The sequence below is a fragment of the Lissotriton vulgaris genome, chromosome 3_1 (genome assembly GCF_964263255.1).
Source record: "Lissotriton vulgaris chromosome 3_1, aLisVul1.2, whole genome shotgun sequence".
NCBI classification, from domain to species: Eukaryota; Metazoa; Chordata; class Amphibia; order Caudata; family Salamandridae; genus Lissotriton; species Lissotriton vulgaris.
The window spans coordinates 477,312,671-477,340,394 of NC_141689.1; the positions used below are offsets into that span (position 1 = coordinate 477,312,671).

The 27,724-nt window shown below is 43.6% G+C and overlaps 1 protein-coding gene across 1 annotated transcript in view; it reads right to left on the bottom strand.

Annotated features, from left to right (window-relative positions):
• Positions 1–27,724, bottom strand: part of LOC147726646 (interleukin-31 receptor subunit alpha-like) — a 672,471-nt gene that overhangs the window by 634,723 nt on the left and 10,024 nt on the right. Inside the window, exons 2-3 of the mRNA XM_086960699.1 lie at positions 26,747–27,001; positions 24,999–25,052 (exon numbers count right to left, since the gene is read on the bottom strand). Of these exons, the coding sequence (XP_086816825.1) occupies positions 24,999–25,044 (46 nt within the window). The 5' untranslated portion in view covers positions 25,045–25,052; positions 26,747–27,001. The remainder of the gene's footprint in view (positions 1–24,998; positions 25,053–26,746; positions 27,002–27,724) is intronic.

Consider the following 27,724-nt stretch of genomic DNA (forward strand, 5'->3'; position numbering starts at 1 on the left):
AGTTCGGGCATTTCACGCCGCATATTTAAAGCTACCATAAAAGAGTGAAAATATAAAGTGTATTCCTGCACAAAAATGCATTTTTCGGGTGAAGTGGCATCTTCTGTACATAGTGCACCTGGTGGTGTAGGGCACTGTCTACTTAAGTGAACTTTCAGTCACTCCAACAGCGCAACATAGCAGGTCTAAGCCTGTGTTTTAAGCACTCCCACTGCTGCAGATATGGTCTCCTGAAACAACGTGAAATTAACCTTTATTCCCAGGATCACACGGTGTGGCTAACGAAGGAAAACGGAGAGGCATAGGCACCAGAGCGCACGGCAAGCGCTACAGGAAACTATACCAAGTAATTGAACCCACCAGTCGCCTTGAAGATTAGAGAGTGAAGTAGATGATTTTAAACACTCACCAAATTACGTCTGTAGTTTTCAAGGCAAGGCAGCTGCACTAGAGCGCTACCCAGTGGCAGTGCCCAAAAATAGCCTTTAGGTGTCTGTGGACCGGTACTGGCCGGCAACTTTATTTTTGCCATGCAAATATAAAAAAAAAAATCTATAGTTCCTTCCAGTATAGAGAGCCTGGCTCCAGTCCCGTTCTTTCAGCCAACATCCTAATGCATTCTGGGAGTTGTAGTCTTGATTCGCTTCCATTAACCAACCTGACGAGGTTGAAATAGTTCGGAAAATGAAAGTCCGGCATGGAAATCAGGTGCCCCAGCAGGCAGATAACAGTGCAAAGAGCCCACTCTGAACGTGATCCCACTCACTGGCTGAGGAAACGATAGAGCGCCTTGTCAATATTCAGACTTTAGGCACTATGTTAGGTTTTACTTCCAATATGTGAAGTCTCACCTAGGTCCCTCGCATGTCTGTCTCTGGCGGTATTTCATCTATAATCCCCCTCCTCAAACAGCCCCAGGCCCACCCCACCAGATGAGACAGACATCCTAAGTGTAGTAAATTATACATCTCTCCCACCCGTAAAAGACATAAATGTGAATACTTCAGGGAGCGCAAAACTCCTGTTGGATCACAAAGTGTACTAGCATTTACAATGCAATCGCATTTATGCAAGTTTAAGCTATTGACATTGTAAATGACAATGCCTTTACTTTATGTTTTTTAAAAACTAAAACAAAATTAAAGGCATTGTTATAGTTCAAACCCGCGTAAATGTGAGACCTATTGCATTGCAAATGCTTGTTTATATTGTTTTTGCCGCACAACAAATTAGAGAATTTTAGAATGCAGTAAAAATAATACTTGTGGCATAGGAGACGAAATTAAACAATTGCTGGTGGAGTAAGATTGTGAGTTCCCCCTGAGTAGAGTGACCTTGGTCTGATATCTGGCATGTCCTGAGGAAGGTGGTGTCTATTTACACTTCAAGCCACCAAAACGCGTCGACCAATGCTATTCAGATCCTGCTATATGCAGTAGCCTTAAATGGTCGTGAAGACCAAAAACAATCTATTGTCTCCCACTTTCCAGATGTATGTAGTTATGAATGTGGTACAAATTTAGCGGTAGGGGTGTGTATGAATGAACATTTGTTGAAAGGTTGCTCACTGTCTCTTTACCTGGGGATATTCGATGTTGATAAATGACAATGTCATTATATTGTAATAAGATGTGTATATGTCTATTAGAGTAATTTTATGTGTAAAGTTGATAAAAGAAATGATAAAAACAATTTTGATAAAAGAAAGAAAATAAATAAACAATATTAAGAATATGTGTAGGTTCTTGCACTTTGCTGTTGTTTAAACTTTATGCGCAGCCCATGTTCAATTTGTGCTGAATCAGTAAAAAGAAATATAGGTCCTGAGGGAGTTTTTTTCATTGTATTGTGGTTGGCTGTTGTGCCTTTCCCTGTGCCCCTTCTTGGTTGGGGGTTCTTTTTGCCTCTCCGTCAGGGTCCTGGTTGTACTGTGTTGTGTGCCTCCTGGCTGGCTGGTTGGCCTGCCGGTTCTCCGGCTGGCTTCTTCGGGACTTGTTGGTCTCCTACGGGGTTGGGCTGTTGGCCTCCTTGTTGGTCTTTCCTGTTTGCCCTTCTACCTCTCGGGGTTCACCTTCGGTGGTTCCTTGGTGTCCTCCTTTCTCCTCCCGGCGGTTGGTCGGCTATTGGCTGGTGTTGTTTCCTCGTTTCCGGTTCTGGGGTTTTAGTTCCCCCGGTTCCGTGTTGGGGCTCTGTTGTTGTCATTCTTGGTTGTGCCCTTGTCTGTTCTCCTCTGCTCTAGGCCATTGGGCTGGGTTGGCCTGTTTGGTCCCTGGTTGGTTGGGTGGCTGCCTGGAGGTGCCTGGGTCAGTGGGCTTCGCCCTTTGGGGTTTCTCCCTGGTCGCTTGCCTTTTCTGGCTCAGTTTCTCCGTTGGGGTGCGCCGGTTTCTCCCAGACTTCCTTTGGTCATTCGGCGGGTAATGGGGGGCTTGGTTTTGGCCCCTCTGGTTGCTCCCTCAGGGCTTGGCTCTGCGTGTGTGGCCCCCATTTGGCTTGCCTGGGGGGGTTCTTGTGTTTTTTCTCTGGTCATCCCCTGATGGTTTTGGGGTCTCAGCTCTGTCCGATGGGTTGGGGGCATGCTTGGTTGTGTGCTCCTGCCAGCGTTTTTCTCCTTCATGTGGGCTCCTTTTTGCTTCTGTAGGGGGCCGTTTTTCGGTCTGGTGCCCTTGGCATTGGTGGGGTTCCGGAAGGCCGGGTTCTCTGCTTTGGTATTCTCCACTTAGTTAAGGAATGGGACCAGGACTGGAGGGACCTGGGGGTAATGTCCTAATACTTGTCCTCATCCCATTCTTTACGCCCCCTACCTCCCTCCCTGGCGGCTAGCCTTCAGGTTGTTGGCTTTGTATTTCCAGGCTGCATGCTGGGCTGGTACCGCTTATGTACTCCCAGTGGGGGGGAGTGGGTTGGGTATCCCAGCATGCTCCTGTTCTTTTTTTTCTGTCACGGAGATGGTCATTTCCACTTAGTTAAGGACTGGGACGAGGACAACGGGACCCGAAGTATTGAAGAATACCGATAAGTAATAGGACATTTTGAAGTATTTTTGAGAAAGCAAGAAGGTTAATAAAGCAATTGTGAAAGTGCATTACGTCATGCACAGGCCATCATACAGCTACCATATACTATTGTAATCTGGGAATAGGTCTGTAACCATAGAACATGGGCTGTTCTGGCAGGTCACTTGCAGTTTAGTTGCATCTCAGTCCTGGTAGATTAGATATAGATACAGGCCAAGTATTGCAAGCAGTTAAATACATTTCAGTTCCAGTGGTTTTGAGAGAAGAGGTAGGAGCTGCATTACACTGCACTTCCATAGCTGGGAGTGCCAGTTCAGACAGAACATGGGCAGTTAATGACATTTCAGTTCTAGAGGACTTTTTAAATGATTGTGATAGACAGAGTGACTGTGGGTGCAAAATATTCTCCAATAAATCAACTAACACCCTAAGGCAGTATTACAGAAACTCTAGGAAGTTGAAAAAAAGAAAAAAACACAGGTCAAATAAATAATAAATTTGCACACATTTTGATGCTGATCCAAACAGAATATAAACAAAATTGGCTCAGGCTTACAACACAGAAAAACACTGTTCAAGCAAAACAATCGAGAAAACCGATTCTGAAACATAATTACCACATCCGTGGCTAGTAATAAGTTGAATGAGTAACAGAAGTTAGCAAAGAAACCCTAACTCACAATAACTCTTTGTACTAAACATATTTTTTTTACTATTTTCAACTGCTCATTCAAGAAAAATAAAAAAATTGCCTCAAACACAGTCTAATTCTTTTCCTTTTTAATAGTGACAAAAATATTTCCTCTGTTCCTTATTATGTAAACACAGAAAACCTAGAGTGGCATGCTTGCCTGGGCTTGAGTATAGCTTGCAATATTCTGTGTGACAAGAATCCAAATATCAAACACACTATACACATGCAAAAATAACAAAAACTGCGGTGCGTGTGAAATGGTTGACTATGTGTGTATGTCCCAGATCGAAGCTTTTCCAATACATTTTTATTAAAAAAATGGACGCAGATGCAGGCAGCCACAAGTTTGCCACAACAAACTAGGCCAATGTTTACGCCCATATTCGTTGTCAAAAAGGACAGGAGTGTCCCCACAAGAAGGACAGAATGAAGGTGACCATATTCGTGACACCAAAATCTGCCCACATACAACATATTAAAACCACAGGCCTCTCCAACCGCACATACATGTCCGCCTGTAATTACCTCCCCACACCCCCTGAGAGTTTAATTGCCATGATACCCTAGTGGTGACAGTTATGTTCTATAGGAATCCTAGATAACATAACATGGCATCATTTTAACACATTTCAACAAATGGGGTTAATATTTCCTAACTCACTGTTAGTCTTTTGACTTCATAAAGATGAAAAGTGGACTCAGTACTTAAATGCTTCAACTTTAAAGGGACACGCTAAATGCTGAACTATATTACCCAGTGGGATAAAAATGAAAAATGCAGTCCAAGGACAATGGAAAGCAACATAGTGAACAGCAGAAGTTGGCTTATAATGTGCTTGTACAGGCTGCTTTCAATGCTGTAGGAGTAGACACAACTCAGAACCACTTTAAATAACCTGGTGATGCACAATATAAAATCTGGATAAAGTGTGCACTGTGCTGTATACATTTTATCTGCCTTGGAAAGATGAAAGTCTTGGACAGCTCTACCAATTTAGAGCTTGTTTTCTACACAGCTCAATGCAGCAAGAGACTTAACCCAGTGAGCTATAGACAGGATCATTAGATCAGGTAGATTTATGCCCTTCCTTATAAGGCTTTCTGTGCAGACCGGTGCTACCAGCCTCGAGTCCAAAACCTTCCAGGACAGGACGCCATATGCTCATAGGGAAAAGACGATTGTGCAGCAATTTGGTACTTCAGAAAGGCAGGCAGGGCTGGATCTAGTCAGTCAGCTAGGCTAGTTCCTCTGACTGTCAGGCTTGTTGTAATAGAGGCTGGACTTTGAAAGGCTGGCAGCGACTTGAAAAAGCATTTGCATAGCCAATAGGTCTCGCCTTTGGGACCTTATAAGTGTTTAGCCATGCAACAGTATATGTTGTTGCACCAAGGATATTGCGCTGGATAACTAAATAATACTAAGTTAAAGGCGAGACCTATTGGCTATACCAATGCTTGTTTTTGGTTGGTTTCTGGATGTAACACAGGCGCTTGCGTTTTGAGTAGCCTGTGTTTTCATTTTTTAAACACGTTCACCCGACTTGCTCTGAGAGTGCCGTTGTAAGCAAGGCTGTTTTTATCTGGACTGCTTTGTGACTCCGCCCTTAGTGCTAGTTAAAGACTGAGTCATTTTAGACATGAGCGCTTGTGTTTCCATTTTTTAATTTAAACTTGTTCACCTGACTTGCTCCTAAAGCATTGTTGTAAACATCGCTGCTCTCATCTTGTTTTGCGACTATAACTTCATTATATTGACATTTGTACACATTGACTCTGTATGTGCACAGGATTCACCATGCTACTACCAGTTTAGGACCCAAATACATCGAGAAGCAAGAGTCCTTTATCCTCCTGTACCCTCTTCTTCATCTGCTCAATCTCATGGTGGCCTCTGCTAGGCTGAGCCAGCCTCACTAACTGGTAACTAAAAGTGAGGGACACGTGGCAACACCCGCTTCTTTCCAGCTGATGATGCCAGATTCAGAACTCGGACCCTTGCTGCAGATGGCAACAGTGCAGGTGCTGCCGGTCTCCGTTTTTTGCATTTTTTTGATTTGTCCCGGCCGGGAGAAAACCAAGGCATTGAGGGAACAGAGCATGGATATGCCAATTGCTTCATGGGCCATAAAACCAAGCACTTCGGTAATGCAAGTGGTGAGAGCAATTGGATCTCTAAGTGTGATTCTATAGCCCTACATTAATGCTGTCACACGCCGTTTGGATTTAGCCTGGGGTCCCAGGGAAAAGATGGATCAGAGTATAGTTTTGAAATGGTGCATTGGTTTTACCAAGGTGACTGAGTTTATAACGGGGACAGGTGGAAAAGTTGGTCAGAAATTAAAGTGTGAACAGTGCAGAATTTCTAAATTAAAGACGATTGATATTAGTCTAGTATTGAGCAGTAAAGATTTGGTCGCAAATTAGATTCATGCTGTTTAAAATGGGTATTGAGGGGAGTAGCAAACTGACCCCACTTCATATGGCAATGTGCAGCTATCTAAGAATTTTGGAAATCAATATTTGCGTACTTGGAGCACGAGTGGCAAATACAGCTAGTACTCAATGCTTCATTGGTGCGATTAGGCTATGACCCCACATTGAGATTAACTCACAGACATCAAAAGCTGATCTATGTTTCGAAGTCTTAAAGACGTTTGTTAGAACAAAAGCTCTAGCATGATTAGAGCAAATAGGTGCGAAGAAAACCATTTTTATCATGCAGGCCGTAGAGACAGAGGTGTTGTGTCTTTGCACAGTAACATTCCAATGGAAAACGGCATTTGTGAGGCTTGCACGAATGAGACACACATTTCAAGAGGCATCTGCGACCCATGTGTCCAATGCATCATGTAGGCCGTTCCCCAGTACCTAAAATGATGTACAGTGTTCTAAACTACAGTGGAGCTAGGCATTCTGGCCACTACAGTGTGGGTAGTCACTGTTTGTGCAGCATGGGCGGGTTCTCTTAATAAAGGATAGCAAAGGAAAATGAAAGCCCAAAAGAAAGGTAAGAGAAAAGTAAAAAGCATTAATGAAACCAGGATGGTTAAATTACAGGAAAGCAAATAAAAATGTTCGAGAGGTTCACAATTACTTTACACAATTATTTTACTTTTGTATTTGGATTCCATTGGGAAACAAGCCAGGGAGTTGTGTGCGCGTGCGCTAAAAGAAAACAAGCATTGGCCGCGCGGCCGTGAAAGTGACGCGGCCGCGAAAGTGAAAGTGATCGCGATGCACTTAATAACCCGTGACGGAGGAAAGACAGATGGTGGCTGCGCGCTGCACACGTGTGCGTATCCGCAAGCTTGAGTCTAGCAAAAGCCTGTGGTAGAACTTTCAAAACCCACTTACTAAATGTCTCGCAGGGCAGCGCATGTGCTGCTGAGGCGAGACCTAAAAAGTAAGTCACAGGCCCGTGCAGTTGAAATGCCAGAAGGCTCCGGGTGGAGTCAGTTAGATTAGACAATAATGTGAATTCCCCCAAGTTGGGCCTGGTATAGAGTCAGTCACATAACTGGCACTTATTTCTGTAAACCCAGGAGGGCAGTACGGTGTCTGTCGCATCTGTCAGAACAGCGGGGTTTTGAAAACGCAGAGCTCTCACGTTCTCTAGTTCCAAGCATGAGTAACTCATTCAGTCTGGCATTCTGGGACCAGTAGTTCTGGTCCCAGAACTAAAACGAAACTAAAAATCTAACTAAATCAGAACTAAAAATCCCTGGCAGTAATAAAAAAACAGAGTTTCACACCCACAAAACTACATATCCTGAAAGATCTGAAAGAGTCATTCACATGTCAAGTTCACTTATGATAAACCAGAAGGTATGGGGTTTTCGTCAGAAACTCAGAGGCCTCCAGTTGTCGTTGCTGGTCATTTACTATTTATTCACAACATCTAGTCATACATGTACTTTGAAATGATATGTACGTATATCACAAGGCAAAGGATGTAATAAAATAGGACTGGGAAATCTATGTGGACGCTTGACGTGTACAATGATTTGAGAATTTGAGCAATAAGGACCAGGAGCAGAGTGTCTAAACTGTTATAAGCGAAAACTAGGGGTGGAAGGAGGGCTGCTATTAACCCAGGATGTGTTAATGAAGGACTCGTGTCAGTGAGGTAAGGCGACCTCTCTACACGCTGATAGGTAGGCAGGCAGTGCTAGGATGAAGCGTGGGTGTGAAGTGCCAGGTTTAAGGTGCCAGGTCACTGCCCATTTCAACTGTGCTCCATACATCCCTAGTGGCTCCCCCACTAAATGCACCTCAAGACCCACGGCCAGGGCGTGCCCAAGCACCCCAAAACCTCTTGACCATGAGCAGTCTGGTACTTTAAACAATAGAGGTAACCCCTCCTGCTGGGTGCCAGGTTGCAGGCGAACGAGAACCACGAGGAGCATGTCCAAACCATGGCAGTCAGTTGTGCAATGAAATTGGAGCTAAAGGTGGAAGAGAGTAGAGAAAACAGAAGACGAGGGCTCTCAAATAAAAAAAATTTGCCAAACAAGCAGGATAGCTCAGAAGGTTAAGCATTTGCGACTGAGACATGCGCTAACATTTGGGTGACAGGTTCGAATGAAGGAAGAGCTGGCTAGTTCAGACTTTCATTTTTCAAATTTTCAATGTCGATCAATAACACTGCAAAAAAACAGTGGAGCAGTAAAATGTGCACCCCTCGACTCCGACTTCACACCATATTTACAACTGATGCCTGTGCCTATTTCAAACAAGAAGACACTGTGTGACGACTACGGACGGGCCGGACAGTACTCCTTTCATCTACCTCGGAAGGGAGCCAGCCTGGGGGCAGGGGAGAGCTCTGGCATTGAATACACAGCAGCTGAGTGATAGACCAGTGGGTACAGTTCCTGATGAAAAGCTTTGCTATGTAATGTGCAGAACTTGGGCTCAAATAGACTGTGGTGACAATTGAAGTATCAGCGGGCAGGCACGGCTTGTATCTCACATATCAGGGCGGTAGAGCTTGCGAAACTCAGCCACATCCCATGAGGATGCCTCTTAGCAGGAGGGCTGAGACACAGTCACGTACTTCAAGACATATTGCAACATGAGTGGAATCACATGGCAGACCTTTACATCTGAAGGTTGGGCTGGGACGAGGCCAGTTACATGCAGTCATTTACCATTGCGGGGAATGAGATTTTGATATCAATTTATGATTATGATAAATTTAATAAAGAATCCCATTCATCTGTTTTGGACCGCTTGTATCTGTCATTGAGGAAAGGACCACCCCCGCATTGGTTAGACAAACCCCATTAACTGACGCCACTCTGAAGAACCACTTACAACTGATAAAGTTTAAGAGTTTTTATATAAAGTTATTTTGAATGCGTTACAATCCACTCAGGATAAAATCTCAAAGTATACAAAATACAAAATCGGTTACAATATCAGCTGCTCAAGCTTCGATGTGAAGTGGTTCCTTCTGCGTCATCTGCAGTAAGATAAAAATCATCAAGTTAATCTGTCCCTACTCTATGCTATGTGACAATCCTACTTCGCAAGTTTCTTCCCTAAAAAGGTGTCAGCAGTTTGACTTCCAAAGAAGTTCAAACTCTCTTTAGCCTCTAAAGGAAATCTTAAGTTTCAGAAGCAGTACCCTATCTGCCTACCCATCCGCTCTCTAAGGGTCCTCGGCTTACTGCTCCCTCGTGCTCTGATGTCTCAGCACATCTGCTCAAGGCATCTACCTTCGCCCTTTCTCTGAGCAATTCGTCTCGCTGTTCCTAATCTCCCAATTGCTACCTCCTCCCCGGGGTGCTGTCCCTAAAATACACAATCACAGTGTGGGTGGAACGCCCCTTGACGCCCACCACGGACTTTCCCCGATGATGTCAACTTCCTGCTTCTTCCATTGGTCCACTCCTTGCGTCGTTCGTTAAGTTGACCCTTCTCTTAGATGTCATCTTCATCATCTCATCGTCGACTTTTATTGATTCTTTCAGATCAGGTATCATACGAATTTAGACAAGGCTTTAACTCTATGTCTCTTAGCTTGACCCTGCTAGGTCCTGTGAATGGTCTTGTCAAAACATAGTCCACATTCAAAAGTGTCTCTCCTCACGTTCGAGCAATAAGCTCCGTCCGGCATTGTCACCTTAAATCTAACAAGTGCTAGACTTCTTGGCTCTCACGTCCACATCAAGCTATTTACGACTTTTACAAGCCCACTAAATTACATACATTTGACTATGCTCCTGCGAACTCTTGACCAGTTAGGTTACAAACACAAATGACCTAAACTCTTCCAACATTCCTACAGAAACCCTCTACACAGTACAACCTTTGGCATACATTTATATATCCGTATTTTTGCAAAAGCCTTCGTTATACTTAAATACATTCTACATCAAATATAAGTAATACATAGAATACGACTGCATAGAATATAACTTATGCATTTTCCTTGGTTACATCTTTATGTGAATTCTCTTATACATTTATCCACGTTTCTCCATTTAAAGTTACACATGTTTAAAGTTACACGCGTACACGAATTCTACTGTGCACGTTCCACGTTTCCTAAGCATTTCTACATTACCCATCATGTATACGGGCCTTCTAAATCTAATGCATTTTATCATGTAAATACATCTACATCTTCTATACCATGTTATCACATTCGTTGGCCTTTATGCTATAATCGCCAACTTAACATTACAATGTGCGTTTCATTCCTACGTTTATGACATATACGTCTAGATATGGCTATGATATACTTTGCATTCAAATTGCGCTCTCTCAGTTCCCCCCTTTGATGACTTTTTAGGAGTCATCACTAAAAGCAATTTGAATACATCTCTTATACCGAACTAGTTACATCAGTTCCTCTTTTTATCGATTCAAGTGTTCTCAAACTTTTATACTGTTGATCTTGTAGAACAGCTAGTCTCCTTTCTTGGTCTCTCATCGATCTTTGTAACTGGTTCGACCTATACCATTTATACAATTTTACTAATCCCAATAATGTAATTATACAAATTAATACTATTAATACAGGCTTTAAAATATACCAAACTATACCTTTGCCTAGATTAGCAAACCAACTTCCAACCTTTCCCACTCCATTTCCTACTTTTTCCCAAACATTTACTTTTGATAAATCTTCAATTTCTTGATGAATCTGTGTAATGTTCTGTATGACTTTCTCAAGTGGTTTTGAATTATCAGGAATATAGGTACAACATTCCTGAACCTTCAAAGCTTTACAAACTCCGCCTTCCTTTGCTAATATCACATCTAAAGCAAGTCTGTTCTGTAAAACCATCGCTCTAATCGACTGCATCTCACCTTCTACTAACATCAATGATCTTGCAGTACTAGCAGACAATCTATCGACGACTGTCGCTAACCTTCTAATCTTAACATCGTTAAGAATCAAACCTAACAATGGAAACATCGCTCCAAATACATCTCCTACTACTTCTGCATCTCCTACTTCCCTTTTCGTTCTCCTCGAAGCCTTTCCTTCTATGATCGCTAAATCCTTTGCATGATATATTTTGGGGAAGACAATTGCCAAGTAACACGAACCATACCAATTGTCTGGAAGTTTTACATAGGCATTTCTCCCACAAACAAAATACACATTCGGAATAGCTTGCATCCCTTTCATAAAATCTTTCGTGTAGTACTCTAGTTTAAAAGAGTGCTCGCAACTAACTTCACCTACAAATTCGCTCTCATAATACGTCTTACTTCGAGCTAAACATAACTTTCCCTTCTGCGTTCTATCCAATGCTATTGGACCATTGCTACCTTTCTTTTTATGTGCCTTCTCTTCTTCTGTCCAGTCTGTTTTCCATTGTCCTGACATTTTTAGAATCTTCTGCCGTCTGCATCGATCATCTACTTGTGCTATAAACCTCTTCTCTACCTCTGCTACTTTGCAAGTCAGATTATTTCTCCGTGCATATGATGTATCTAATGTATCCCAAGGAAGAAAGAATTTAGCCAGTCTATCTTCCTTTTTGTAGTAGTCCCACTTATTCATTTGCTTATAATTCGGAACTTCAGGCAGTACCGAATCATAATTTGAAAAGTAGTACTCAAATCCTTCTCTACCATAAAATATACTAAGCAGTAAACTACATGTTATCCCATAAGTCAATGGGAGATGGTGATATCTAATGCCTTCGTCTACAGAAGCCGGCAATTGCATACAAACGTAGCAATCTTTGGCCTCCATGGCATCGATATATTCGTACAATAATTTAGCATATGCATTTGACCTAAAGTTTCCCTGTGACTCGTCTATGTGTAATCTACGAGCTTCATCTGTAAGTAAAGCCTTTTCACGTATAACATTGCTCTCCTCCTTCTTTCCCACAAGAGCAGGTTTCAAGGTCGTTACAATTTTTACATTTGCTATTCTTTTATCATTCTCATGTCCTGCCATGTAAGATATTGTTACTACTATGATTATGAGAAATATCACTATTGCTATAAGTGTACCTACTATACATCTAGCTTTCCTGTTTGGGTTGCCGTTCTCCATGTTATCAAAACAGCGTACCTCGTTCTCTAGCGAAAATTCTCTTTCCAGTCTTTGGTTGCTTGTTTGCTTTCACAGTCTTTAAAGTGCCTTTTTTTTTGTCAACAGGTATCTTTTTCACCACAATGTCTTTTTCTCTTCTTAGCAGCAGACAACCCTAGCCCTTCTCCGTCCTCTAAATGTAATCCCTAATTTTATTCTTCTTTCCACTCGGTGCTAGGTTATCTTCTCCTTTATGACATACGTACAAAGTCTTTTATGCATCAACAATTATTTTCGGACCTGCAGCTTTCACAACAATTATTAACAGTTCAAAGCGAATAACTTTTTCTTCTTCTTCTGTCATTTGCTGACCAACTGTTGGAAATTGTAGTCTTTTTAGCACTAAATCTTGGATTTTACTCAGACGTGGGGGTATAGGAAGTGTGAAAGTCAGTAACCCCTCAGTCTCGAGTCCAGGCGCCAACATCCATATCTCCACTGCCACAAATGGATCGAGATCGATTACTTTCACGCTCTTCACTCTCCCAGATTTCTGTCCCCAATACATCTGCTAGATAAGTCCACTCTGGGGTGGCGTACCTTCTGCAGGGCACACGTACCCTTCTCGATCTTCGTGGACTCTCAGTTCCTGAATCTGTCGTCTCTTCCTCCTGATCCGATTCTTCAGCGATCGGGGCAAGAGTTCTTTCCTTTTTCCTTTCCGAACTTGGCCTTTTCCTTCTCTCCGGCCAACTGGCTTCGTTGCTTTCCGTCTTTCCGCTCCTTGTTCCAGGACCCGTCTCTTGGTCACTCCCAGTTTGCTCGATATCTGTGTCGGACTCCCAATTACTTTCTTCTCCTGAGGCGACTTCGGTCTCACTAATGTCCTGACCTCCGTCGTCCTGTTCCAACACAGTTTCAGCTTCTTCGATCACCTCCACAGCTTGGCTTTCCCCCTCTATGGCTTCTCCGCTTCCCGCCGGATTCTCATCCGAGAGAGGAGCTGTTTCTTCTGGAGGTGTTGGTACTCTTCGGGTGTGTGAGGCATGTATCCAGTTTGGCAGACCTCCACACTTCACTGCGGTATTCGTTACAAGTATGACTTGAAACGGTCCTCGCCAACGCACGTCTAAGCAGTTCTTCCTGACATGCTTCTTCACCAGGACCCAGTCTCCTGGACTCAGGTCATGGCACAAGTCTTGTACTGATGGAACCTCTGCAGCCTGGACCTGGAGGGACACAGAATTTACGGCATCAGATAGTCCCTTGCAGTAGTCCAAGATCAAATCGTCTGTGATGTTCACTAGCGCTGCAGTCGGAACCGATGGCAATCTCATAGCTCTCCCCATTAGCACTTCATGTGGAGAGAGGCCTGTTCTTCTATCAGGTGTGCTACGTATGCTCATAAGAACTACTGGAAGTGCGTCTGGCCAACTCAGGGATGTCGATGAACAAACTTTAGCCAATCTGGACTTGATAGTACTGTTAATTTGCTCTACGATCCCTGAAGCTTCTGGTCGATAGCTGCAGTGTAACTTCTGATCGATATTCAAAGCTGAACACAGCATCTTCACCACTTCGCTATTAAAATGAGTTCCCCTGTCCGATTCCAAAGAGGATGGCACCCCAAATCTCGGTATCAACTCTCTAAGTAACAATTTTGCTACTGTAAGTGTATCGCACCTACGTGTAGGGTAAGCCTCAACCCATCTAGAAAATATGCAGACAATCACTAACACGTATCTGAGTCTGTTGCATGGAGGCATTTCTATGAAGTCAATCTGCATCCTATTGAAAGGCCCCCCAGACCTTCCTATGTGACTCAAGGTAACTGGTGTTCTCTTTCCCACATTTAGTTGCTGACAGATCGTACATCGCTGACACACTGCTTCTGCCGCTACTCTAAACTTAGGATTGAACCACGTCTGTCTGAATACTCTCACCATAGCATCTCTTCCTATGTGTGCTGATCCATGCAATTTCCTTGCCATTGGACTAACAAGCTCATTTGGTAAAACTGCCCTCCCATCGGCAGAAACCCAGAAATTCATCTCACCTTTTTCACACCCTGCTGTTTCCCAGCTCTTTTTCTCATCATTTGGTTCATTTTCCTGTACAGCTCTCAATTCATCCCACGTATCCACCGTGTCTAACAACATGGTCAATTCCGTTCTTTCCTGGATTCCCCCCACTTTTGCATCAGTGTGAGAATATCCCTGCTCTGCGCAGTAACGCGCTACTTCATCTGCGTATTTGTTTCCTAGTGATACAAAGTCCGTATTTTTTGTATGTGCTACACATTTGACCACAGCTATGGCCATAGGTTTTTGCAAAGCTTCTAACAGTAGTTTCACGAATTCTCCATTCCTAATAGGAGAACCCGAGGAGGTCATGTAACCTCTTTGAGACCATAACTGCCCGTAATCATGAACTACGCCGAAACCATACTGGCTATCGGTGTATATAGTGACTCGAAGTCTGTCGCCTGCTAGACAAGCACGAGTCAAAGCCACAATTTCAGCTACCTGTGCGGAGTGTACTCCTTCCAGGCAAGCGGCTTCTATAACTCTGGTAATCGTGCATACTGCATAAGCGGCTCTCAGCTGACCGACATCGTTTCTTACGCATGAACCATCAACGAAGAAAATTTCGTCTGGGTCTGTCAATGGCTCATCTACGATATCAGGTCTCGGTTTGGTACATAGTTCAGTCACATCGAGGCAGTCATGTTCTGTACAATTTTCGTCGTCCACTTCATTCGGAAGTGGCATCAAGGTTGCAGGATTCAAGACAGAGCATCTCTTTAGGGTCACATTCTCGGCAGCCAGTATGACCTGCTCGTAGCGTGTGAGCCTGCTATTCGTCAGATGCTGAGTCTTAGTCCTGGTCATTAACAGTTCTACAGAATGTGGTACATACACTTCTAACTGATGACCCATAACTACGCTTTCAGATCGTTCAATGCTGACACCCGTTGCAGCTACGGATTTGAGACATCCGGGCAACGCTGCGGCTACTGGATCTAATGTAGCCGAAAAATACGCCACTGGCCTGCGCGCATCTCCATGGACCTGTGCTAATACCGCTAAAGCGCATCCCTCTCTCTCGCAGCAGTAAAGCAAAAAAGGTTTAGTGTAATCTGGCATTCCTAACGCCGGGGCACGACATAAGTCCTCCCTCAGCTGCAAGAACGCCATCAAACAATCTTTGTCCCATGGTACCGGATCACTTACTCCCTTGTGCGTCAGTTGTAATAACGGTTTTGCCTTCAGTGAGAAGTTGGCTATCCACTGTCGACAGTAACCGACCATGCCTAGAAACATCCTGACTTCTCTTTGTGTCGTAGGCGCGTTCATTTTCATAATCGCCTCTATTCTGTCTGGAGACACCTTCCGCTTTCCCTTTTCAATCCTGTGGCCCAAGTATTGCACCTCAGTCTTACAATATTGCAATTTACTTGGAGACACCTTGTGTCCGTTCTCGGCCAAGTGATTTAACAAGGTGATGGTGTCTTCTCTGCAAGCTTCCTCAGTTTCTGACGCAACTAGGAGGTCGTCTATGTACTGGACCAGAACTGACTTCTTAGGCAGTACTAGACTCTCAAGATTTCGTTTCAATAACTGGTTAAAGATCGACGGGCTTTCTGTGTACCCCTGAGGGATACGACACCATGTTAAAACGCGATCTTCCAGCTTGAAAGCGAAAAGATACTGGCTCTCTTCGTCTAACGGTATCGAAAAGAAAGCCTGGCACAAATCTATCACGGTAAACCATTCAGCTTGGAACGGTATCTGAAATAATATCACTGATGGATTCGGTACCACTGGACAACATGAGACAACAATGTTATTAATCTTTCGAAGATCTTGCACTATTCTGTATTTTCCACTAGGTTTCTGCAAACCCATGATCGGGGAGTTACATGGACTACCCACGATCTCCTTCAGTATTCCCTGCTTAATCATGGATTCGATCACAGGCTTGATCCCTGCAATCGTCTCTGGCGTTAGCTTATACTGTGGTGTTCTTGGATACTCAGCATGGGGTCTTACCAAGATTTTTACCGGTTCCACTCCTTTGATCAATCCTATTTCTTCCCCAGTAAAATCCCATACCTCAGCTGAGACTTTCTCTCTCAAGTCTTGTGGAAGCTCCTCCACTGTTAAGGTAGGATAAAGTTCCACACACTCCTTTGAGTTTACAACTTTAAAATCAGCGTCCTCATCATTGGTCTGCACTTCTACCCCCTCAGGTGTGCAATGTATTGTGCAATTCAGTTTGCACAGCAAATCTCTCCCTAATAAGCACACAGGACTAGAATCGCAGATCACAAACTGATGTTCGTCACTGTAATTCCCTATCCTTACTGACACTGGTTCGGTCAAGGGATTTGTCATCCTTTTGTTCGCGACTCCTACCACCTGAACCGTTTCTCCTGATATTGGCAGACCCGGGACTACCGCAGATCTTAACGTGGATCGAGTGGCCCCTGTATCCACCAAAAAGGTCGTAGGACATCCCGCTATTTCCGCCTCTACGTATGGTCCTCTCTGATCTACTTCCAAAGCGGCTCCTAGAGTACAATCTTCCTCCCTATTCGCCCGCTGCCCTGTAAGAGGATCAACGTAGTAGCATTCCTCTCCTCCTACAAACAATGGCATCTGTCTGTAGGTTTTCCCTCCGTTTGAGATGCGAGGTGGTTGAGGAAACGGGGCTCGAGGAGTCTGAGTCCCCCCTTTGACAAACCTGCCCTTCGGGACTGTGGCTCCCTTAACCACGTTGTTCTGAACCTCTTCCTCCTCTTGCTCTAATTCCCCTGACTCAACATTGTAAGGACACTCGCGTCGCCAGTGTCCCACCTCATTACACTGATGGCATCTCGTCGTCTTTTTCAGTGTCGCGATATCCATTCTCGGTCTCGGTCTTTCTTCCTCGTCTCTGCTCTGATTATTCTGTTTCTTTGCCTGCGTTCCTGTTCCCTGCTGCCGCGGTTTATCCTTTCCAGCAGCTTGCATTTGCACTAGCATTAACTTTTCTTTAAGCTTCTTTGCCTTAGAGTCTATTTCGTCACTACAGTACCTTGCATACCTCAGAATTTCATCTAAAGGTTTGTTCTGCCAACAGATCAGATGCTGCTGGATCATTAGACATATTTCTGGTCTTAATCCGAGGACAAACTTCGAAACAAACTGTCCTATGTCCTTGGGATCCATCACATCCAACCCGCTGTATTGCTTGAACGCTTTCAGTAATCTCTCATAGAACTCATGAACTGTCTCTTTCGGCTCCTGAGTAGTTCGATCTATCTTTACCCAGTCTATGTCTTGCACCGGCACCTTCTCTTTTAGCCATGTTATTACTCTCTCGTATTTTTCCATGACTCTGACTGATGGACCATTCGTCCGGGTATCTCTCGGAGGCTCGCAAGTAGGCCATTCAACACTAAGCTTGCACGCCGTCCACAAATCTCCGGGTACTACGATATCGAACAGTGTGTTCAAATCGATCCACAGTACCTTCGAGATCTTCACGAATCTTTCTACCTGCTTGTACCACTCGACGGGATTATCCCTAAGCTTTGGGAAGGAATTGGTGAATGCCGCCAAATCCCCCCTACTCCAGGGCACATGAACGTAGCTTCCATTCGCGATTTCTCGCAAAGGGAAGGCTTCCATTCGCATCAAGCCTGCGTCCTGGGACTCCTCAAGCACACTCCGTCTGGCAGAGCCCTTTCTGGACCATCTTTCCTCCCATCTATCTAAATCCCTCCATATTCTGATACTTACGATCAATTCCCTTATGTGTACTTTCAGTGCGATTGTTCTGCGATCATCCAAATCCTGATCCGTGCAAGTTAGCCTATGGTTACTCTGTAAAGCCTTAGTTCGTGACAGGTCTACCATGTACCTGTTTGCCAAATTAGATAAGTTCTCATGAGCTGACCTCGCCCTCCGAGTAATATCTTTGGATAGGAACAGTATCTCATCTGGTGTATACGAGGCTAATCTCTCCAATGGCACTGTACCATCAATCAATTCATCCAGATCTGCCTTCAAACTCATCACGTCAAGCCGTTTTGCTTTTATTTCAGCTTTCAGCATTTCAGTTCTATGTTCTTCTCTCATATCCCTCTCACCTCCACTATGCGCCCTACGCCTGAGCACAGGTGAGTTATGAGGAGTCTTCCTTCCATCTCTTCGTTCCCACCCTTCTAGATCCCAAGCCTTTCCATCTCCACGTGGGGTATGGTGGAATAATGCTCCGTCCCCCAACCCTATGTTCCGATTTTTAGGCTCGGTTTCTCCAGATGTGAGATAAGATCCACCGTTCGGTTCTAACCCATTATAACTTGCTTGTTGTCTGGTGTCGCTTAATAAAATGAAAGGCCCTCGCCGGTCTTCCGCGTTCCCGTGATCTCTTTCGTGATCACCGGATGCATGGCGAGACGTTTCGCGACTCCCTAAATTCTCATGACTCCTTCCACTATCCCCGGATGCATGTCGAGACGCTTCGCGACTCTCCATGTTTCCGTGACTCCAATGTCTCACATTCTCACCTGGGGCATGGTGTGTGCACCTAAAGGTATTCTGGTACTCCTGTGTCCTACGTTCCCCTTCACTGAAGGTGACGCGAGGCACTTCGCCACACCCTGCACTTCTGTCTTCGCACATTAGCCTATTGCTGTTATCAGTGGGATAAGTATCTCTTCTGCTCTCTTGGCTTCCTCTCTCCCACTCGGGGCTGCTTTCGCCAGCTCCACAATGAGAGAGAATCCTGTTATCCTGCTCTCTCCATTCGGATCCCGTTTCTAAACTTCTATTCCGAGCTTCTTCGGCAGCGTCCCATTCTCTCAGGTATTCCCTTAATTCCTTATGGGTTTTCGGTTTAGGACCCCTCAAATCCATTGGTCCTCTTCGACCTCCCTGTTCTACCCTGGGACCCGTTGCGGAATCCAATGGGGTACTCCGACTTATTGGTGCTCGTATTTGCCTGTGGGGATTCATTGTGGCATTCCTATTCTCCTCTTCTGCTCTTTCATTGTCCCATCGTGCCTGTTCCTCCTGCTGGACCCCTTCTGGGTTGTAGATTGACACAATAGGGCCTATGGTGACCGGGACCTGCAAAGCGTCCGGCATTTGGTATGACCTAGCGCATTGCGTCTCCGGCACCTTCTGGACCACAAATCTTCCCACTACTCTCTGTTCAGAACTGGTTTGGGGTATTTCCTCAGTCTTGTTAGCGTCCCACTCTGTTACCGGGATCGACTTATACTCCCCCCACCTAGCTCCGTCCGTTTGCGGTAATATGGGACTCGCAAGTTCACCGCTGTATGGAGGTGGTCTGTCTGTCAATAGCCTCTCTATCAGATCCTCCTCCGACTCGCTTTCCTCGTCTTCTTGTTCTAGAGGTTTCCTTTCTCCCGTAACTTCCAACATCGGGTACAGTTTATCTGCTTCTATCTTCTGCACCCTCCATTTCTTAGCTTCATCGTCCCATTTAGCATCCTGCACTGCTTTTACCGATCTTCTCACTCTTTCTTGGCGCCTCTTTACGCCCCTTTCGTGTGCTGTTCTAAACCACACACCAAGAGCTTCAAATTGTGTTGGCCTCGGTAGAGGTCTCATTGAAAGCATCGTCGCCTTCAGTTGGTTCAACACTTCTAATTTAAACGTTCCGAATCTTGGAAACGCCAGTTCCTTCTGCCCTTCAGTTAGCCTGTGCCACTCGGAAATCCATAATATCGAGTGTAAGCCTACATTTACTGCCATTTGATATGCTGGTGTGCCTTCTGGTGGAGCTTCTTCTCCGGCATATAAATTTCTCCTTTTCTTTTTAAAGATTTTTCCTAAACCCTTAAAACACTTCATTTTGATCCTTGCTAATTCTTTTCCTTGTTTGCGTCTTGATAACAACCACCAATCCCTGTACGACTCTCGCTAATCAGCCTATCTCAGTGCGACTCTTCGCTAACGTCTGACAAACTAACCAATCTCAGCGCGGTTCTATGCTGACGTCACTCGTCTCTTCTTCAGCAGCTTCCCTCGTTTCTCAACTCGTCTCACGATTTCACATGCGTTTTCATTCATACATTGAAAAATGACTACTTCCGTCCAAGCGATCACTTTTCTCTGACTGTACGGCCACAGCCTAACTGTAATTGCTACCTCAACTGGCACCGCGTCTTTCCTCTTACGGTCGGACACTTGCCTCAACTGATAGGTTACTTACACACAGTAAACGTACGACCAGCGTCCGCTACTCATTCACTCACACATACGCTCCCCCTATCATCGGTCTGTCGGGAAATCAATGGTACCTCATGACCCCCTTTCAATGGTAGTCAAATTACTCTGGGTGTTCGATACACCCGGACCACTTAAGTCCTCTGGACATAAGATTTCATCCGGTTGCGCGCGCTCACAACCTTCCCCCAATCACACTACAGGCATTCAACTCCGCTTGACATTACAACACAGGAACAACATAAAACACCGCAATCTTACAACGCATGACCCTTATACTCACTCTCGACCGACTCTGCTGCTTTTCTCTCGACGCACCATCAGCACCGTCTCCAGCTGCAATTCTTCTTCTGGTCGACGATGACTAGGGACCTTGGGGTAAACTAACCTGGCCTAGGTCGTCTTCCTCAAGAAGATAACCATCATTTCTCTGCTACCAACTGCGGGGAATGAGATTTTGATATCAATTTATGATTATGATAAATTTAATAAAGAATCCCATTCATCTGTTTTGGACCGCTTGTATCTGTCATTGAGGAAAGGACCACCCCCGCATTGGTTAGACAAACCCCATTAACTGACGCCACTCTGAAGAACCACTTACAACTGATAAAGTTTTAAGAGTTTTTATATAAAGTTATTTTGAATGCGTTACAATCCACTCAGGATAAAATCTCAAAGTATACAAAATACAAAATCGGTTACAATATCAGCTGCTCAAGCTTCGATGTGAAGTGGTTCCTTCTGCGTCATCTGCAGTAAGATAAAAATCATCAAGTTAATCTGTCCCTACTCTATGCTATGTGACAATCCTACTTCGCAAGTTTCTTCCCTAAAAAGGTGTCAGCAGTTTGACTTCCAAAGAAGTTCAAACTCTCTTTAGCCTCTAAAGGAAATCTTAAGTTTCAGAAGCAGTACCCTATCTGCCTACCCATCCGCTCTCTAAGGGTCCTCGGCTTACTGCTCCCTCGTGCTCTGATGTCTCAGCACATCTGCTCAAGGCATCTACCTTCGCCCTTTCTCTGAGCAATTCGTCTCGCTGTTCCTAATCTCCCAATTGCTACCTCCTCCCCGGGGTGCTGTCCCTAAAATACACAATCACAGTGTGGGTGGAACGCCCCTTGACCCCCACCACGGACTTTCCCCGATGATGTCAACTTCCTGCTTCTTCCATTGGTCCACTCCTTGCGTCGTTCGTTAAGTTGACCCTTCTCTTAGATGTCATCTTCATCATCTCATCGTCGACTTTTATTGATTCTTTCAGATCAGGTATCATACGAATTTAGACAAGGCTTTAACTCTATGTCTCTTAGCTTGACCCTGCTAGGTCCTGTGAATGGTCTTGTCAAAACATAGTCCACATTCAAAAGTGTCTCTCCTCACGTTCGAGCAATAAGCTCCGTCCGGCATTGTCACCTTAAATCTAACAAGTGCTAGACTTCTTGGCTCTCACGTCCACATCAAGCTATTTACGACTTTTACAAGCCCACTAAATTACATACATTTGACTATGCTCCTGCGAACTCTTGACCAGTTAGGTTACAAACACAAATGACCTAAACTCTTCCAACATTCCTACAGAAACCCTCTACACAGTACAACCTTTGGCATACATTTATATATCCGTATTTTTGCAAAAGCCTTCGTTATACTTAAATACATTCTACATCAAATATAAGTAATACATAGAATACGACTGCATAGAATATAACTTATGCATTTTCCTTGGTTACATCTTTATGTGAATTCTCTTATACATTTATCCACGTTTCTCCATTTAAAGTTACACATGTTTAAAGTTACACGCGTACACGAATTCTACTGTGCACGTTCCACGTTTCCTAAGCATTTCTACATTACCCATCATGTATACGGGCCTTCTAAATCTAATGCATTTTATCATGTAAATACATCTACATCTTCTATACCATGTTATCACATTCGTTGGCCTTTATGCTATAATCGCCAACTTAACATTACAATGTGCGTTTCATTCCTACGTTTATGACATATACGTCTAGATATGGCTATGATATACTTTGCATTCAAATTGCGCTCTCTCACCATTGAACAAATGTTGCTGTGGCGGTGTAACACTCAGTCACTTTTCGGACATCTCTGCCCTTGTAAGACCAGTGGGAGCTAAGAATTTCTGAAGCATGTTTCTGAGTGGTGCATGCTTTTGAAAGGTTGATCGCTTTCCAGTTCCGTTCTGTGCCTTCAAATGTTAGTATGCCTGTGACAGAGTCAGTCACAACAGACATTCTTCTATACTCCCAAGTAGTTACTGACAAGTCTTGTCAGAGGGCCTGAAATTAATTTAAAGGCCCTTCTTCACCCCGTGTGAATAAAAGTTAAAACACCCACCGTCCGCTCCGTATTCTCGGCGCTGTCTGACTCTGAACACTCGTGACTTTGCCGCCAGGCGTGCCGCGAGCAAGGAACCAGCAACCTTTCTCCAGGTCCAGCCTCACCCGGCTGTTCCCGCGCCAATCTAGACTCTGCTTCCTTGCTCTTTCTGTTAGCTCCATTATTTTCTATGAGAGCTTGTTGCAGTACCTGTGAGTCGCCATGTGTGGTGCTAGACTTACTTCAAGGCAGGGCTGCAGTATATTTACTACGGTAAGGTAGGTGCGGTATGGAATGGAACATTACTTTAACTATATCTAAAACATTTAGACATCCTTAACTAGGTAATCGACCATTACTTCGGTCTGGTCATTTTCTTTCCATTCCTTGGAGCCTAATCTCATTCTTGACCTATTGTTATTTCTCCAGAATCCAACTCCTAGTGGATCGATCAATTGAAGCACTCATCAGGCCTTTGATTGTTACCTGAACTAGTAGGTTTCCACAACCACCTGTCAATCATTTCACATTATGTATCACACCAGACTTATGGTTCATTTCTCATTAGGCTGTCCCGCCATGTCCTGAAGAAGACCCGCTGTGACTCCATTTGAATCACGCACCCTCTGGGTGGAAACGTCGACATGCCACCATTCCTACTCTCTCCAATCCACCTAATAGCAGACATGTGTATGGATTGGAGATACAAGTGCATAGGGATTGATGTCTATCGAATGAACATTTTATATATGTTTTGTACAGCACTGTATATATGTTATTAACCCAAAGCACTTTGTCACTTCTAGATCACCTTATCACAGATTAGTTTATGTTGCGTCTTTTTTTAATAATGTTTTGTTTTCTGTGACAGCCTGACTGCGTCACAACCAGAGAAAATTGTAAAACGAAAAATGAATTAATTTGCTAATACAATTCCTCTTGATTATATCAATCTAGGTGTGTGTCCTTTTTTTCTTTTCATGTATAAATGTTTAAGATATAGTTAAAGTAATTATTCCATTCCTGGCAGAACCTACATTACCTTAGATTTCAGATACCCAGGTTCTGAGGGTCACTGGGTAGCCCCATTAAACTTGATGAAGTACGTTTTCTGCTGTTTTGTGGCCTTCTGGGCCGTTGTAACTTCAGAAGTGTAGTTTGTGAATAGTTATGGGCATACCCTTCTTTGGGTGGCTGCTTGAATTCACATGTCCCTCCCTACCAGTCTCCTTAAACCCCTTCTAACTTCCCCTTAAACCCTTCCTATTTGTAGTAGGTATTCACCATTTTCCAAACACTCCATCTCGTCTATCTCACATTTACTACAAAATGTATACTTATGTGTGCAGAAATCTCTGCCACATTGGTCATGATCTCCCCATACATTAGTGAGCAGGATTTAGTAGTACGTCAGCAGTACTATCATAGAAATGATTCATGTATTGCAAAATCCAGTTTGTGAATGGACCCCTTTGTTTTTCCATTCCAAAATGAAGAAAAATATTTTACCTTAGCACGGGTAGCCAAATATTTCTGAATACCACTTGTCATTTTATAGTCTGTCCCTAATGCTAGTGTAGTCTTGCTCTGAGACAGAGTGGAACTCGTACACCAGCCTGCACCACCCACAGCCCCTGCCAGCGCGGTCATTGGCAGCACTGACAGGGGCTGTGGGTGGTGTAGGCAGGGGTGACCTTCTGACCAGGGCCCTGGCACTTATTTTTTTTACAAATTAAGTACTGACTAAATTGCTTGTACTGGGAATCAGGTATGGCTGACAGTCCCAGCTTGTATCTGCTGGTCATGGAAGCTTGCCATGGAGTGTAGTGCACTGCGAATCTACAGGGACTAGCCTTTACCAATCACCTCCATTACTGCAGATAGAGACACCTGATACACTGCCTGCCGAGAAGGCAATAGGAAAATAACGATGTCAATGACAGCTCAGAAAATCAACATATTGTAAAGCTAACCTTACTTTTCAAGAAAAGGCCTACTGAATCTTACGTGCATATGTGTGTCATGGCCCTCTGAAATGATGACCTTAAATATGATGAATAATCATTTTTTGAAAGAAACATTATTACCACATAAATAGAAGTAAAACTTAACGGATCAAAAGTTTAACTTCAGTTGATAATGATATGGTAAAAATGAAGAAATACAAAAGTGTATTCCAGTATTCACAGTACCTCCTTTTAGCCAGGTCATTAACAGGAGAGACAGGATAAGCTTCATCTTGCCCCCTAAAAATAGAGCATAAGGTTAGTGTGACATTTGTTCAGACTGAAATTACTTACATAATTAGTAAATGTTTACCCTGATTTCATTTTAGTCAGCATTCACCCTGGACTAAATAAATCGCCAGACAAATCTAAAATAAGCATAAATCATGAAAAAATAGAAACACTGAGGAACTTTTAGGTGCATAGATTTTTATTGTCAGATGTATTATTTTCATATTTTTTAGCTGGAGTATTGTTCTATTTTCCAATCAATAAAGTATCAAAGTGTATTCGTGTGTATCAACCAGTACATTTGATATAGCACTTTATGATTCGACTAAAAGTCATACAAAAATATATACAATACATGTGTAAACGGGGTAAAGGTTTGTCACTATCCATTACAATACCAAATATTAATAAAAACATATCTAGAGAATACTTAAAATATGCTTAAGCTCCTATGTTGTTTCCTCCATGACCCTAAGCACTGCCCAAATGTATGAAGCCACTGCACAATATATAGTTGTTGAATGTGTGACATAGAGTCATAGGCCCAAGTTTGCAAAAATTAAGATATGATGTGGTTTACCTCTTCTATTTTCCGTGTATCTAGGTGTAAAGCTTCTAGGTATGTTCCCGCTTCATTTACAAATAGTCTTGACAAGAGGGCCGCTACCACGAATCCCTGGCGAACCCCAGTAAGGACTGGAAACTGTATGTTTCAATCACGTGCTTGAATGGAGAGATCTGAAGACCCCAATCATGCATTCTCATCCTCATGTCTGCAGGGCCTCCAATAATAAATGGATTCCTGTCCACTTGAGTTGAGTGCTGTTTTCAAATCAATAAATGTCATATAAAGTGATACTTTCTTTAGTTTGAATTATGTAGGACAGATTACATTCTTCATTGATTGATTATGTCCAAGCACTGTCTGAGGTATACTTGGATGTTACTGGAGGGACAGAGTGTATTGTTACTTTTAAAAGTGTGGGGGATTTTGGTGAAGTTTAATAGCATCTTCTAAAAAGAAAATATGCTGTAGATTGAAGGTAGAAGGAACAGCAGGGCTCGAGTCTCAGTACCACGCGGGTGGACGGCGTCCCCCCACTTATTTTACCGGGGGGACAAAATCCCCCCTGCCAAACAGCTGGACTTCACTCTTTGGCCTCTCTGGGACGAGGAGCTCGGCACCTTCCATGACGCCACTTCCGGTCGTGACGTCACTTCCGTGACAGCGTCCCCCCCACTTCTTTTTTTACAACTTGTGCCCTGAGAAACAGTGGGCACTTCCAACTAACATACCTGGCACCATTAAGACAATTGTAAAAAAATGATGACAGTCAATGTAATAGCTCAATAAGTACTAATCGATGTACCTGGAACATGAACTGTTGCCTTATGTCCCCTGAGCTGCCTAGGCTTGGCTTTTAGATGGCCGGAGACTTGGTGTACAAAGGATATATCACTGGGATTCTGGAGAGGGGATTCTGAACACACAATTCAACCATCTCTGGAGGGATGGCGTCAGGCCATGGTCCCAGCCTTCCTTAATGTTATGGGCCTCCTACTAAAATGCAGCCAAGCATGGCCCTTTAGACAGCATCAGGCACACCTGGTATGGTTTGCATTACATTATTTGTAGTTTTTGAATGACATTTCTGAGGCTTTTAAAACATTTAGAAAAGTGCTATAAGCAGAAAAAAACACACCTTACTCGTACCGCAGATTTTTCCAGTCTCTCTTTCTTGTTCTTCTTCTCTGTCTTTGTAGGACGAGTTCCTTTATGAGGGCATGGAAGTTCGTGGTGGCATGTAATATTCTTTTTGCGTACTGCTGAGGGTATTTTATTCCTTATAATACATGGTGACACCGTCACCTATCCCACAAACCATTTAAATTCTTTGTGTCTTTCTCATATCATGAAAGAGATAATATTGTTGCAGACATGATTAATAAAACAGGATCTGTAATGAAAAATGAAACACACAAAAAGGTACAGTTAGCAATTTGCTATAAAAACACATTTGAAGTAGTTTAATGCAAATTCGATTAAAAAGGCAGCGTTTCAGAATGAGTAGTAACGTGTAAAGAAATTCATTCTTTTCTGAATGGAAAAATAAACACCTACTGCCATACATCTCACCATTCTACTAAGTTTAGAAAAGTAGATCATAATAATGAAAAGTGTTTAAAGTGCAGCTGCAATTATGCCTTTCACCCTGACTGTTTGCTTTGGAGCAGGCATTATGAGGTTACAATTTAGCTGAAGCGCTATAGGCCGAATTTTTATTTAATGGATGGAGTAGTATCTGCTGGGACGACAGAGGATATTAAGTTCACCATCACAGCTGTACTCTGCCCATCAAATTTAGAGATGAATGCCACCCCAGTGATGATCACAGTACCTTTAACCCTTTCGATGCTTATGACGAGCTCAGCTCGTCATGATGCACGGTTGAGCTGTGCTGGTGACGAGCTGAGCTCGTCATGAAACAAAGGAAATAATGAAAAGTCAGCACAGGAGGGGAAAACACCTAGCAGCCAAGGTGTTAAAAGCACTGCCTTCACGCTGGTTCCTTTTAAGGTATAAAAGGTATAGTGGGTGGAACAGTTCCAGTTCACCAAACTTTTAGCCTGTTTTGTTCCAGAAACAAACTGCCAAATGGAGAGTTTGTTTCTGAAAAACA